The sequence below is a fragment of the Amblyraja radiata genome, chromosome 2, assembly GCF_010909765.2.
Source record: "Amblyraja radiata isolate CabotCenter1 chromosome 2, sAmbRad1.1.pri, whole genome shotgun sequence".
NCBI classification, from domain to species: Eukaryota; Metazoa; Chordata; class Chondrichthyes; order Rajiformes; family Rajidae; genus Amblyraja; species Amblyraja radiata.
The window spans coordinates 27,540,927-27,556,635 of NC_045957.1; the positions used below are offsets into that span (position 1 = coordinate 27,540,927).

Genomic DNA, 15,709 nt, shown 5'->3' on the forward strand with positions numbered 1-15,709 from the left:
GGGGGGAAAGGAGGGGGAGGGGAAGGGGAGGGAGTGAGGGGGAGAGGTGGGGGGAAGGGAGGGGGAGAGGGGAGTGGAGGGGGGTAGGGGAGGGTGTGAAGGGATGGGGGAGGGGCTGGAGGGAGGAGGGAGGAGGGGAGGGCAAGGGGGTGGAGGGGAGGGTGTGGATGGAAGGGGGAAGGGGGTTTAGGGGAGGGAGGGTGGGGGACAAGGTGAGGGGGGGAAGTGAGGGGGAGAGGTGGGGGTAAGGGAGAGGGAGAGGGGAGGAGAGCGGGGAGGGGGCAAGGGAGGGGTAGGGGGAAGGGGGTGGGAAGAGAGGGGGAGGGAGGGAGAGAGGGGGAAGAGTGGGGAAGGAGGGGGAGAGGGGTAGGGAGATGGGCAGGGGGAGAGTAATAGGGAGGGGAAGTGGGTGGAGAGAAAGGGGGAAGGGGTGGGAGATGAGGGGGTGTGGGGGAGAGGAGGGGAGGAAGGGGGAGTAGGGGTGAAGGGAGGGAGTGGGGGTGAAAGGAAGGTGGTAGGAGGGGAGAGAGGAAGGGGGGGGAGTAGGGAGTGGGGACGATGGGGGAGAGAGAGGGAGAGGGCAGACTTGAACTCGGCGAGCGGGCGGCTCGGACGGGTCAACTGCGAAAGGGCAGTGGGCCTCGGCTGCTCTCTGGACCTCGGGCGGCTTGGAGAGCCTCGGCAGCTCTCTGGCGTCACGATTCCCCGTGGCCAGGGCCACCTTCTCATCGCGCTGCCCTGCGCGACGATAACAGCCGCCATGTTCTACGATCGGGCGGGGGAGACGGAGAGGATTCAAAGCAAGCCGGTGGCCTCCGGTGAGCGGTGGGTGACCTCCGGATCCGCAGAAGTTGCTCGTTCTTTCTGTGCCTTTTGAAGAACGGGGGGAGTGGTCGTGGGGAACGAGGTGGGGGGAAGAGGAGGAGGGGGGTGGGGGGGAGGAGGAAGGGTCGGAGAGTGGGGAGCGTAATTGACTGCGCATTGAAAATCTGTGCAGCTGGTCACGAGGAACAAAAGCATTGTGACATCAGCAGCTGGCCAGTGACGATATTTGAAAAAAAGTCTGTTTGGTGAACAATTTTAGTGAAAATATTGGGAAATAATTGACCAAATTTGCAGAGAAATGGATTGCTAAAATCATAAGGTAAATCGCTACTGCAATATGTAAAGATTTCCCCGTTTTGGCGTCTGGTTTTCAAGGAGATAGGTTTCAAAGGCAAAATGACACACACACACGAGGTTTAATAAGTATATGATATAGATGTTGATTTGATGTTAAAAATATAAGAGCAAATGATAAGGCATTGCAACACTCAAACAAATACAAAGATCAATTATTTAGTCCTGTCAACAGGTTTCAATGCTTGAATGCAGTATAAACAAACATGACGATCATATTGTCCCATTGGGAAAGAAGCCACACTATTTAATGTGTTATCAGATAATTCACTATACGCTAAACTCCAACAATCACTTTCAGTTTGCTTTTTTTAAACACAGATCAGTAGAATACATTGAGAGGCCCTTTGGCCCATCATGTCTGTACTGACTAATGATACCAATCTAAAGTAATCCTATCTGCCTGCACGTCATCCCTCTCCCTCTTTTTTCTGCCTGTTCATATGTCTGTCGTCTAGGCAGCGTCACAAAGCCTATATGACAGACACAACTCATTCATGTCAAACTGCTTAACCAAGCTGTTTGTCCTTGCTTGCGCCTGGCCCACACTGCCCTAAACCTTTTCTATCCAGTGTTTCTTAAATGTCAAAATTGTACCCGCCTCCACCACTTCCGATGACAACTTGCTCTATGCATGCTCTATACACTGTGAGAAAACAAGTTGCCCCTCATATTTCTCCTTTCACCTTGAACATATGCCCTTTATTTTTAGACTTATTTTGCCTAGGGAAAAGATCGGCTATTCTATTCCTTACCCCTCATTATTTCATAAACTTTTATTAGGTCACCCCTCGGCCTGGGGGGGAAAAGAACCCAGTGGTTGAATGCCACAAAAAGATGGAGTAACTCAGCGGGTCAGGCAGCACCTCTGGAGAAAAGGGAATAGATGACGTTTTAGGTCGAGACCCTTCTTCAGACTGGGAGTTATGGGAAAGGGAAACGAGAGATATAGACGGTGATATAGAGGTACAGAACAAATGGATGAAAGATATGCAAAAAGCAACGATGATCAAGGAAAGGTGGAGCGCACAATGGTCCATTGTTGGCTGTGGGATAGGTGATAACGAATTATACAGACAGTGATAATCAACTGGACAACAGTGAAACTAGTATGACGACTGGTGGGGGAGGAACGGAGGGAGAGGGGATGCAAGGGTTACTTGGTTAGAGAAATCAATATTCATACCGCTGGGTTCTAAACTGCCCAAGCAAAATATGAGGTGCTGATCCTCAAATTTGTGTTTGGCCTCACTCTGATAATGGAGGAGGGCCAGGACAGAAAGGTCAGTATGGGAATGGGAAGGGGTTACATTGCTTCGTAACCGGTAGATCACATAGGCCAGCTTGTACTGAGCAAAGGTGTTCAGTGAAACGATCGCCCAGTCTGCGCTTGGTCTCACTGATATATAGTCCACACCTGGAACAGTGGATACAATAGGTGATGTTGGAGGAGGTGCAAGTGAACCTCTGCCTCACCTGAAAGGACAGTTGGGTCCCCGGACAGAGTCGAGGGAGGAGGTATAGAGACAGGTGTTGCATCTCCTGTGGTTGCAGCAGGAAGGTACCTGGGGAAGGGGTGGTTTGGGTGGGAAGGGATGAATTAACTAGGGAGTTGCGGAGGGAATGGTCTCTGTGGAAAGGCGTGGATATGGAAGGATGTGACTAGTTGTGGGAACCCGTTGAAGACGGTGAAAATGTCGGCTGATTATGTGTTGTATGCGATGGTTGGCAGGATGAAATGTGAGGACTAGAGAGGGACTCTGTCTGTTGCAACTAGGGGGAGGGGAGCAAGAGCGGAGCTGCGGGATAGCTAGGAAACACATGTGATGGCCTCATCTATGATAGATGAGGGGAACCCCCGTTCCATAAAGAATGAAGACATTTCGGAGGTCCTAGTATGGAACACCTCATCTTGGTTGCAGATGCAGCACCGACGGAGTAATCAGTAGTAGTTTTTGCAGGTGGGAAGAAGTCTAGATAGTTGTGGGATTCAGTAGGTTTATAATAGATGTAAGTCGATAGTCCATCTCCTGTGACGGAGACGTTGAGATCAAGAGAGGGGAGGGAGGTGTCGGAGATGGTCCGAGAATTTGAGTGCAGGATGGAAATTGGTAGTGAAGTTAATGAAGTTCATGAGTTCTGCATGGGTGCAGGAGGTAGCCCCGATGCAGTCGTCAATGTAGCAGAGATAGAGTTCGGGCAAAGGGCCAGTGTACGCCTGGAACAGGGATTGTTCGATGTACCCTACAAAGAAGCCGGCATAGCTGGGGCCCATGCGAGTGCGAGGACTAGCTCCGCCAGGCAGAGGATAGCGTTAATAGAGAGAAATTGGCTGGTTCTGCCACCGAGGAAGAAATGGAGGGCTTTAAAGCCTTCCTGGTGGGACATGGAGCTGCAGAGTGACTGAAAGTTCATAGTGAAGATGTGGGAATGGGGGCCTGGGAAACAAATGTCTTAAAGAGATGAAGGGTGTGTGAGGTATCTTGGACATTGGTGGGAAGGGATTGGTCCAGGGTGGAAATGATGGAGTTGAGGTACGTGGAAATGAATTCAATGGGACAGGAGCAGGCAGAAAAAAATGGGACTGACAGGACAGGTGTGTTTATGGATTTTGGGGAGAAGGTAAAACCGGGCTGTACGGGGCTGGGGAACTGTAAGGTTAGAGGCTGTGGAGGGCAGACAGCCAGAAATGATAAAATCGGAGATAGTCTGTGGTCCAGGGGCGAGTCGGAGGAGGTGTCCGAGAGTTGGCACCTGGCCTCAGCGTGGTAGATGTCAGCTTGCCAGACTATCACGGCGGCGGGTTTGATGTCAGGGTTGCTGCAGAGTGAGTGGAGGGCCATACATTCAGGCGGGGGTGAGGTCAGAGTAGGTAAGGGGAATGGAAAAGTTGAGACAGTTCATGTCATGCCGGTAGTTAGGAAATGAAAAGGTCTACAGAGGGAAGAATGCCGCCTGTATGTCTGTTTATTTTTCTCTTCAGCTCCTCTTTAGTTTTTCCATCTTCTAATCCTAATTTGCCGTCTAATTTAAATTAATGTTCTTTAGTTATCATCCTTGTTCACCCAATCTGCACCTCTCATATTCTGCATAATTCACCCCTCCCCAGTCTCCCTTGTATCAAAAATAACTTCTAGCCTCTTTTCTCATTGCTATAATTCTCCAGTCCTCAACCAGCTCCACTACAATTTCTCTCTTGCTCTCAGGATTGAAAACTTTGATTAATATCTATCAATAGCTTTGCTATGTTATCCCATTATGTGCATGCAGTCACTTGTGTGTCAAATGTTATATTGTCATATTTTTTGAGCACCGCTTTATCCAAAAATAAGTACTTTTATTAACCAAATATTGCTACATCCCATTAATTAAAATTAATCCATTAATAGTGGAGAGTAAGACTAAAGTGTGTGTTGTAAGTCTGCAGTAAATATGGCTTGCTGCATAAAATAACATACCTGCTTATTAAAGGGAAGATCTGTGAGTGTCTTCCGTACACCATTACCCAGCACTACAACATCACAGTGACGGCACCATTGGGGTTTTGTGTGGGCAGACATGACTGTTCGATTATCGACTTTGAGTGCCACTGTGCCTGCTGAGGGAAGGCAATTGGATGAAAACAAATTAGCACAAGCCATCTCCCGTGCACTTACCAACACTCTCTGAACTTCAGAGATCACTGAAAAACTGTCAGACGTTTATTTCAGAAAAGGATTAGTGGACTTTCCTGAACTGCACTGAACCCATCTCCCTAGTGGGTAAATTAGGTAAATCTAAGATATGACATTGTAGAACATTTCATTGTACATGCGATCCACATGACTTAAAATGGTTTATTTTCTCCACACCTTTTAATGGTCAGTTTGTTTATTCATTTTCTAAAAGAGTAAAGTCATGCATTGTACAAATATTTCTTAAACTGGTTTTCCCAGGGAGTTTACAAAACAAAGGAAATAAAAGCACAATTGCTATAAATCTATTATACAATTCCTAAATCGTTCAGCATGTGTAGAGATGGTCGGCATGGACTCGGTGGGCCAAAGGGCCCGGTTCCATTCTGTATCTCTAAACTAAAGTAAAACAGTACCAACAATGTTAAATACACCATGAGATTAATCAAATATATTTACCATGGTGAGGAATCATATATGGAAGGCTTGAAGGTCCAGCAGGTCTCATAATCTTGACAGGGCCAGTAAATCCAGGGTGGGATGCTTGAGCCATGTGCGGTGGTCTAGTTTCAAATGTATGATTAAACTTGTATGGATTCATCAAAGGCATTGGTGATGGTTCAGGTCCACTGCTGACTTCATAACTGTTGGGAACTTTAACACGCAGGAGATCAGCCACTGCTGCCACAACACCACCGATGTCCTAATTTTGGAGAAATAATATTATTAGATACTAGACCTAGGGGGACCCATTGCGTCCCATCCCCTCGACGTGCGGTTGAGGGGGCTGCGGCGTCTCACATACACTAACCGCCCCCCACACGCACGGGGGGGGGGGGGCGGGAGAGAGGGGTGGAAGGGGGAGGGGAGAGGAAGGGGGATGGAAGGGAAGAGAGAGGGCGTGAAGGGGGGAGAGAGAGGAGGGAGTGTGGGAGGAAGGGAGGGAGGTGGAGGGGGGACGGGAGAAGGGGAGGGGAGTGGGCTGGAGGGAGGGCAGCGGGGTGGAGGGGGAGAGAGAGGAGAGGGGAGAGAGGGGGAAAGGGGGGAGAGAGAGGAGGGAAAGGGGGGAGTGGAGAGAGTGGGGAAGGGGGGAGAGAGAGGAGGGGGAGAGAGTAGAGTGGAGAGAGGAGGGGAGGGAGAGAGGAGTGGGGGAGAGGTGGAGGGAGGGGTGAGGAGGAAGGGAGCCGGGCGAGCGAGCGGGCTGCTAAAAGCGGAGAGAGCCCGGGGAGAGAGAGAGAGAGCTGTACTCCAGGGCCCGACTCTAGTACAAAGCTTTCGGCAGCACTCGGGAGTTGTCGGGAAAGCCATGCGTCGACCTCGACATCTCTCGGGTTCTCTCGAGAAACACGAGTTGAGGCGCGAGCGTACTGCGTTTCGCTCTTTGCGACGTCATCACTCGGGTGTTGGGCTGTGGGCGGGGCTGGGCGTTGCGCTGCGGACGGCCGAGTGCTTGTCGACTGTGAGTCGGGAGGCGACAAAATGACTGAGAATCCGGGGGGGGTGGTTTAACGTAACTCGTCATTGGCTTCGATCCAGAGCCCGGGGGGAGCTAAATTTCTTGATGAGCAACGAATGCTTTTGCCAATTTTACCACCTAATGTTATTGAGGATCATTGGAATGAAAAAGAGTAGAGAAATCTGGTTCTAGATTTTAAAACAACTTTCATGGATGTATGGGATGTTGAGGAAGTATCTTTACTTTAGAACCAGTATAAAGTTTACCATTCAGACAGAAAACAGGAAATATAAAAAATATTAAATCAAATATATACTTATAACACTGCCTCACCTCAGCTGCAGTTGGTGTCAATGTTAGTGCTACAGACACAAAGCCAATTTTAGGTCCATTTTGGGACTGTACAAATTGATTTTTAAAATACAAAGATGAACCTATATTTCCAAAGGTCGGCTCTATCTTAACTTCACTCCGTCTAGCTTCTGAACCTGAAAACAGAACACATATGGAAAATCTTGTGAGAAGAATCTCGTTGCCCACACTACGCACGGTTATTTTATTGAAATACAGAAGGTGGGGGGTGGGGGGGGAAAGGGAAATAAATAAATAGGTTTCATGTAAATACTACTATGCAATAGAATTATCACCACATTTCAAGGGTTTTAGAAACAGTCACATTTCTATGAAGTGATGTTAATACAGAACAGAATGTATTTATTGTTCAACTTGATTTCAAATTTAGATAAAGATAATAAAACTTCTAACATCCATTCTGTTAACTTCTGAAAGGACTTATCGCCCATATTGTTCTCAGTCAAAATCAAATTGAATCAAAGTAACTACAGAGCAAGTAGATCCATTACAGGAGCAGTCTGCTCCAAGAAGCAGAACTCAGAATAAGTTCTGCTCTAGATGCAAACAACTTTCATTTGATTTTGTCTTTGCGTGTAAAGTCAGTATATTTTAAACAGGAATCTAATAATGTCACTTGATTTACATAAACCAATATTTTCGGAAAAAAAAGAGCATCACTCAAACAGTTTTCAAATAATCTGCATTTTCACGCACAATTTCATTTTCTTCTTTGGCTTCATCTGAAACGATTTATTTCATAACGTTTTAGATATTATAGATGATCACAAATTCTCTCTTCCTCTTAAGGCTATCAATCAGCTTGATATTTTCAAAGTACCCCCATTTCTTATAATTTTTGTTGAAATAGCTCACAGCAACAAGGATCTTTGTGTAAATTTCACCCAATATAGACATTTTCAGAATCCAGAATCTAATTATCTGGGTGCTTTCTATGCCAAGATTATGTGGCAAGTGTGAGAATAGACTGGAGGCTTATTGCTGCATACATTTTGGCAGAATATTTTTCCCCACAATGTGCCTTAAAGAAAGGATAACATTAAGATACAGCTTATCAAATCAATCAAAACCAACACATGAGAGGCTGATGCAATGTTTCGGACCGAATGTCGACAATTCCTTCCTCTCCCTACAGATGCTGCTCAACCTGCTCAGTTCCTCCAGCAGACTGTCTGTTGCTCCAAATTCCAGCATCTGCAATCTCTTTTGCTTTCCACATTCAAGGTATTCCTTTGCAACAGGAAATTTGGGAATTTTTTATTCCACTTTCTCTACAGCTGTAACACTATATTCTTTCTTTATTACTTCCTGATGTATTGTATAATCTGCCTGGAAAGCATGCAAAGTTTTTCACTGTATCTCAGTGCACGTGACAATAATAAACCAATACCGACGAGTCACCAAATCATTTATATCGAAATCAGTTTAATCTGCAATATTGACCAGCCATGACAGAAATACTGAACCCAGGTGCCCAATAACACTTCTTCAAGATCAATGAAATCAATTAGATGAAGTTGTTCATGAGTTGAAGAGTAGATATAATTTCTCAATTGAATTTTTATTATGCCTAGCCATCTATAGACTGTCAATGTGATGTCAATGGATAATTATATTTTATGTGACATACTTGATGAGAGGACCAATCATGTTTGATCAGCCAAATTTTTTTTTTTAAATGCTGTTAACAACAAAGAATGTTTCCAATATTATTCCACAGGTGCCCAATAACTCAGATGATGGTGCAAGCTCTTCATTTCAAAGAGGTTTATAATCATTAATACTATTGACTATTAGCCTCTTACCTTTGCCAATGGAACTTGGAAGCATGGGAATGACTGGGGATGGAGCTGGTTCCGGCGGCTCTTCTTTCACTAAGGATAGATCAGGATATCTGTTGATCTCCTTGCCCACCACACATTCAGGAGATGATGATGCTACAAAGCTATCCGGGGAATCACGGTCATCATCACCGCAATGGTCTTGCCCTCTGTAAGAAATATTGTGTTTTGTTTTTTAAAACATAGAGTGTAACCAAGTAGTTAAAAATGCACAGCAAGTCTCTGTTCATTAGCAATTTTTCTATTTGATGTTTAGCCAGAAGGCAATAAGGGCAGCACAATGGTGCAGCAGTAGAGTTGTTGCCTGACAGCGCCAGCGACCGGGTTCGATCCTGACTACAGGTGTTGTCTGTACGGAATTTGTACGTTCTCCCTATGACCGCGCGGATTTTCGACGGGTACTCGGGTTTCCTCCCACACTCCAAAGACGTACAGGTTTGTAGGTTAATTGGCTTTGCTCAAATTGTAAATTGTCCCTAGTGTGTAAGATAGTGCTCGTGTACGGGGATCACAGGTCGGTGTGGACTCGGTGGGCCTGTTTCCACGCTGTATCTCTAAAGTCTAAAGTAGTTTTAACATATATTAGGGGTAAACATTTTATTAAGATGAGGGTAATTGGAGAAATATAAGCATTTCAGTAACAAGATGAACAACCAGGTATATCTATTCCTCTAAAAAATAAAATACAATAAAAAATACTACCATAAATTTTTATAAATGAAATGCCAAACCTTAGTTCCTCATGATTGTTGTGAGGCGGAGTTGGTAAGGAGGCAGGAACATCCACTGTTTTCGGTCCATGGGCCAAAGCTCTTGCTAATAAATCATCCTCAGGTCTAAAAGGTAGCTGGTATTGTTTCGGCCCAAGGCTCTTGGTGACTGAAAATAAAATATATATTTGTGAAGCAATTTGATTTAAAGGTCTAAAAGAATAACAACTAGTTTAAGCAAACTACCAAAGATAGAATTATAAAAGCGCACAACTTTGTGAGCCAATAACCAGACCGCAGAATCACAGCAATTTTCCCCTTCAAAATAATTCTACATGTTGTGGTTTATGATTTAATAAACAATGTGAACATTGCAGTTCTCCCTACCATCATGATGTCCAATTATTCCTGGCTTTCCAGAAAGCTCCTCAGTGGTAGCAAAACCATTCACCATCTTCTGTCTAGCCACAGGTGGTGGTGTAGGAGGCAAGGAAGCTGGTGGGGTGGGAGGATTGCTTAGGTTGTTCTGTTGTGTCAAAACAAACAAAAAATAAACTGCTACTGTCTTTACTAAAAAACAAAGTTATTTTAAAAGATCAACCTTTTGTCATAAATAGGTTGTTTCCTGTACAATTTGATATGTGTTTGAAGGCAAATTTACCTGAGACAACACCATCTTTTATACTTGCAAAATAATGAATAAATAAGCTGAAAGAACACCAATAATTAAAACTGATTCACTTTGGTTTCATGCACCATATCTGAAGTCCTCCTGTTACTTTGGTGTGCAATTGCTTTGTGGTGATCAGTGAGATGCCAGATACTGACATTTTACATTCAGTAGGGAAATTACTATCACATACTGTAAGACTTTGATTATGGAGGAAACTTTAAAACAACAGCTTATGGTGGCAGCTGGCCTGTCTTCTAACATTACCTCAAAGTTGAACTTGAGAAGAGAAAGAGAGAACACCTAATGTTGGAAGATCAATGTAAATATTGCACAAACAAGATCTGAAAACTCAGATTTTCAAAGGAAATGTAATTTGCATTTTACATGCATGTAATTTTTGAAAGTGACACAATTTTTAGAAAAGATTGAGTTTGAAGGTCAAAACATCGGGCCAAATATCTGAATGAACCCATGTAGGGGGAATGTCAAGGCCTACTCGGGTCTTGTCTGTGCATGGAGCCAGATGATGTGTTTATTATGGTGAAGGGCACGAAAGTTGGAGAATTCGGGGAGTGGGAAAACTATGGAACAAATTACCAACAAAAAAGATTAGATGTTTTAGCTGATTTAAAATGTGGATGAAACCCCAGGACCTAATGGGACATATTTCCAGGACTAAATGAGAGGCAAATTAAGTTATTGCTTGTGCTCTAATGGCAATCTTTAAATCTTTGCTGACCACAGAAGAGGTGCCAGATGTCTGGAAGATAGTGACACTGTCTTTGGGAATAATATTTTACTCATAGTTACATCTGAACAGATACATTCATGTTTGTTTTAGCCCTTAAAGTTATAATTATTTAAAGTCACAACCGTTTTACACAACACACATACCTTGTAAATCAATTGAGAGTAATAATCTGGGACACTGTCGAGAGTAGCACTTCCAAAAGAACCGGTTAGCAGATTGTCACCATTTAACTTTCCACTACCATAGGGAGGGAAGTAAGCAAAGTTCACACTGATTGTTGGCTCCAGTAATGGGAGAAGAGTCAGTTGCTGAGAGAAAAGAAAGCAAAACATAAAGGTAACATCATTATGTTCAGACATTTGTTTTATAGCCCTGTTTTATGATTTGGATTTTTCCCCTCAAGATTTTGTTCTTGCTGTATTATGAACAAGACACCTCAAATTATTTATCAATTCATCACATTGGAATTAGACGACTGGTGTTTCATTTCATATACAAAATAAAGCATTTAGAATCAAATCTAAAGTTTAATTGAAGAACTTTGGTAGGAGGAGGGTGGTTGGGGACAGGGGGGAAATCTATTTAAATTATCTCTTCAGAGTCCATCCATTCTTTTTTCTATCAGAACTATCAATCATGGCATTCATCTTTTTAAAGATCTATCCTTGATAGTAAATCTATTATTAATTGTACACCCAGTGAATTGCAATCAATTAAAGCAATTCCAAAATGTTTTAGATTATGTAACGGTTCCTATAGATCAAAGGGTAGCACTGTCAACTGAAGGCAACACTATGGATGGCACAGCAGTTAGTGTTGGTGCCTTACAGCTCCATGGTGTTACTGAAAGACAGAGTAGGTACAAAAGGCTCACTCCTGCTTCTTCAAATATGTTCTCACCAGCAAAAACTGCCACTGCACTGTTCAAGGTCCACCAATGAATAAAATGGGTGTTTTTGCAGACATATTTGCACTGTGAAAGAAAGATATCTGCACCAACTTAATAGCCAGATCCCTTTACCATGTTGGTGGTGACAACTGGAGATAGATTTTCCTTTCTATGAACATATGCAGTTAAAAGGCAAATCTGGAAAAGGTAGCAAGAAATGCCTACCTGCTTTAACTGGTTCATTAGAACATCAGTATTCGAATAAATTGCGTGCCTCTCTTCCTCATCTTTTCTTCGCTTTTTATAACGTGATGCTGTCTTCTCAGCTGTTTTCTGTGATCGTTTATTTTTTGGCCGCTTCTTTTCTTCCTCTGAATCGTTCCTTTGCAACTGAATCATCTTTCCATCAAAGGCATATGCACTTGGTGGACTCTGCATTCAAACATAGCACAGTAGCTAATTTTTTCCTTCTTAAGTGCAGAAGCATTTTATCATAAAATATGAATTAAAATGAAATATGTACTGCTTAATGTGACCTAAATCCTAAACCCAATCCTACAGAGGTTCAATATTACTGAACTTTGGTCTCAAACTATCCAGTAAATTGGTTAATTCTTTCCTTAATCCAACGCAAACCAAATATTTTTCTTCATGCTGTTGTTTCTCTTCCATGCAAAACATAACCAGCAACTCCTATATGGAGTCATTGCCATTGCCAATAAGAATGCCGCTGGGAATTTTAGGTCACTAAAAAAATAAACCCAATGTTGCTAATAGGGGATGGATTTGTTAGAATTGATGCACTACAATGCTGACAACTATATTCTGCTCTTTATATCTTCCCCTTTGCTCTATCTATTGTACCCTACATATTGTATCATATTTATGTACAGTATATCTGATCCGTTTGGATAGCACGCAAAACAAACATTTTCGTTGTACCTTGGTACATGTAATAAACAAAATCTGCACAATTCATTGTTGCATAAGTTGATCAGAAATCAATATTATGGACAGTTTTTAGCCAGTGCAAAATCTCTTTAAAACAACTGTTTAATTTAAATGGATTCAGGTCATCTCAACACGGTCAAATGATTTGGACAAGACCAATTGCACTCAATTAGTCTGTGCAAATGTTTGGTCTCTTTTTTACTTTAACCATTCTCTCCCTTATTAACAATGTCAACATAAAATAATTTCCAAATTATTTCATTAATTCATTTACTTCATGTTAGAGTAAATGAAACTTCATGATCAGGAAAAGAAAATCTCTAAAAATGAATACAATTTATACCATACTTATTAGTACAATCAAAAACACACTGCTAGAAAGGGATGTTGTTAATTGTTGTTAAGTAACAAATCAATTATTGTACATTAAATATGTACAAAACAAATTTAAAAGTCTAAATGAAGCAACATATTTTGTAATGATGGCAGTTTAGGATTCGACTCTAGTTGCAAAATATAGGCCTCTAACATTTTATTTAAAGTTTAATAAAATGAATAAAGCAGAATATAACACATGGGGTGGTAGCTTTTTTTACATGATAGATGGTAGGAACGAGTTGGTAGTTGAGGCAGGTACTATCATAACTTTTAAAAAACATTAGAACAGGTACATGGATAGGAGATTTAGAAGGATATGGGCCAAACGCATGCAGCTTAGACTAGTGTAAATGGGGCATGTTGGTCGGCGTGGGCAAGTTGGGCCAAGGGGCCTTTTCCACACTGTATGTTTCTATGACTACGTAAAGAACACAATTCTTGCAGGGAATTACATACTTGGAAAATAAGGTGACAGTCAGACATACCTGCCCCTCAAATTTGGTCTGCTTCTTTACCAATCTGTTTTCCATACTCGATTCATCGTCAGATTTTTCTTCATATCTCTGGGGAGCAGATGGTGGGGGATTTTTATTTTTCAGAAGATGTTTCAGTAGCTCATTCCCTGATTCTTGCTTTGACGCTGGTATGTTCGCTCCAGCTGCTGGACTGTGAGACGAAACCGCAGGCTGTTGAATGCTGATTTTCTCCTCCAACTTCACTGGGTTCTGTGCTTCCATCTTGTGTGGTACGTGCTGACGGCACTCTGTGGCTTCTGTCTGTTCCACCTTCACCAAGTTTGGCCTGGCAGCTTCATTCGATGGACAGTGTTCTGTTTCAGAGGGGAGACAGGCCTGCTGTACCACCATTCTCTGTGGTACATTAACATTGGAAGAAAGCTGCCGTTCAAGCTCAGATGGAGGTTGATGGTCACTTGAATTACCAGCTAACTCTCCATTATCATTCTCACCTTGATTATATACAAAATCACCAGGTCGATTAATAGCTGCATTAGCAGGGTCAGCAACAATGGGTGTAGTTGGTGCAGTAATGTCAGAATGAGGAGTAGATGGTGTCCTCGCACACTCATCTTCGTCATCCTTCTTTTTCTTTCTATTTCTACGCTTCTTTCCCTTTTCCTCTGGTATAATATTGGAATAACGTTGTATGAGTGATTGGCCTGTGCCTGGGTAATTGCTTGGCAATTGCATTCCACCTTCTAGACCAAATTGACCTCCATCAACTTTCCCATGAGATCCAACAGGCATAGCTGGTCCAAATAGAGGGCGAGGTAGGTTCTGAGGAAAACCAAGACTAGATGGTACCTGGTTCATTGGGTGAATAGGTGGGCACCCACCCGGGACTGCATTGGCTTCAGGCTCAAACCCTGCCATCCCCATCGGCCTGTTGTCACCGCACTGCATAAAAGGCGATGGAGGAGGTGAATTCATGAATTGTGGAAGAAGATTCTGTTGCTGGGGAGAAATATGTCCCATCTGCTGCGGTGGTCTTTGAGATTGCATGAAATCACAAGGCAACTCAGAATTAAAATATGGCATTTGCGAAAGGGAGGGTGTGTTCAAATCAGAGAGCCCCTGCTGCTGCTGCTGTTCCATCTCCATCCGCTTCTGCATTGCGCGGTGACGTTCAACTTCCTTCATAAGCTGGATGCGTTGGCGCTCCTGCTGCTCTCGTAAACGCTCCCGCCGTTCCCTCTCCTGAAAGCTTTCACTGAATGGGTTGTTGTCGTCAAATTCAACGCGTGGCGGCACGTTGGACTGCTGATTTGTTGTGACCAATGCCGCTTGTGTAGATGGGGTGTTTGGCATTGGCAACTGAGGTGGCGCAGGGTGCTGCATCCGATGGGTGCCCATGGGAATGGGGGGAGGGGGAGCTGCATTAGGATTGCAAGACTTCCACTGAGGAGCAGTAGCCATTCGGTTACTGGCTGGTTGTGGAGGAACAGGCTGCTGCATTTGTTGTCTGGATTGCTGCTCTGGCATCATTGGGAAATTCTGCTGCGTAACTGAAGATGGAGTCCCACTCTGAATGGGCGGAAGCTGTGCTGATCCAGCAGGCATTATGGTGGATGATAGCATTGAACATTGTTGCTGCTGCTTTATCCGGTACTCTTCCATAAGTTCTGAATGTTCCTTTTGCTGTTTTCGAATCTAAAAGACAAAATTCATTCATCAGTTGTTTGTTTCATCAGAAATTTGCTATGTTGTCTCTCTTGGACTGTTTGAATGTCTATAATATTCCCAATGGTGAGAATGCTCTGTTTCTGTCTTTAGTTCAGTTTAGTTTAGAGATAGAGCGTGGAAACAGGCCCTTCAGCCCACTGAGACCATGTCGACCAGCGATTACCCGTACAAGCTATGCCTGCCTCTTTGTAGGGTACGTCAAACAATCTTTGTTCGAGGTGCACTATGGCCCTATCCCCGAACTCTACCTCCACTACATCGACGACTGCATTGGTGCTACCTCCTGCACCCACACACAACTCACTGACTTCATCCACTTCACCACTAACTTCCATCCGGCACTCAAATACACCTGGACCATTTCCGACACTTCCCTACCATTTCTAGACCTCATTATCTCCATTGCAGGTGATAGACTACTGACCGACATCTACTATATACCCACTGACTCCCATGGCTATCTGGACTACACTTCTTCCCACCCTGCTTCCTGTAAGGACTCCATCCCCATCTCCCAATTCCTCCGTCTACCCCGCATCTGCTCCCAGGATGAGGTGTTCCAAACCAGGGCATCCTCATTCGTCCCTTCCCACCCAAACCACCCCCTCTCCTGGCACTTTCCCTTGCAACCGCA

At 43.7% G+C, this 15,709-nt stretch overlaps 1 protein-coding gene across 18 annotated transcripts in view; it reads right to left on the reverse strand.

Moving 5' to 3' along the window:
• kmt2c (lysine methyltransferase 2C) overlaps positions 1 to 15,709 on the reverse strand; it is a 394,622-nt gene that overhangs the window by 24,189 nt on the left and 354,724 nt on the right. For 16 of the 18 annotated variants that reach the window (XM_033044025.1, XM_033044050.1, XM_033044059.1 and 13 more), the window contains 9 exons: positions 13,360 to 15,042; positions 11,771 to 11,977; positions 10,800 to 10,964; positions 9,620 to 9,758; positions 9,254 to 9,401; positions 8,487 to 8,671; positions 6,643 to 6,797; positions 5,313 to 5,556; positions 4,638 to 4,777 (listed from right to left, as the gene is read on the reverse strand). In XM_033044025.1, coding sequence (XP_032899916.1) covers positions 4,638 to 4,777; positions 5,313 to 5,556; positions 6,643 to 6,797; positions 8,487 to 8,671; positions 9,254 to 9,401; positions 9,620 to 9,758; positions 10,800 to 10,964; positions 11,771 to 11,977; positions 13,360 to 15,042 — 3,066 coding nt within the window. The remainder of the gene's footprint in view (positions 1 to 4,637; positions 4,778 to 5,312; positions 5,557 to 6,642; positions 6,798 to 8,486; positions 8,672 to 9,253; positions 9,402 to 9,619; positions 9,759 to 10,799; positions 10,965 to 11,770; positions 11,978 to 13,359; positions 15,043 to 15,709) is intronic. The other 2 variants (XM_033043992.1, XM_033044093.1) reach the window with 1 other exon arrangement.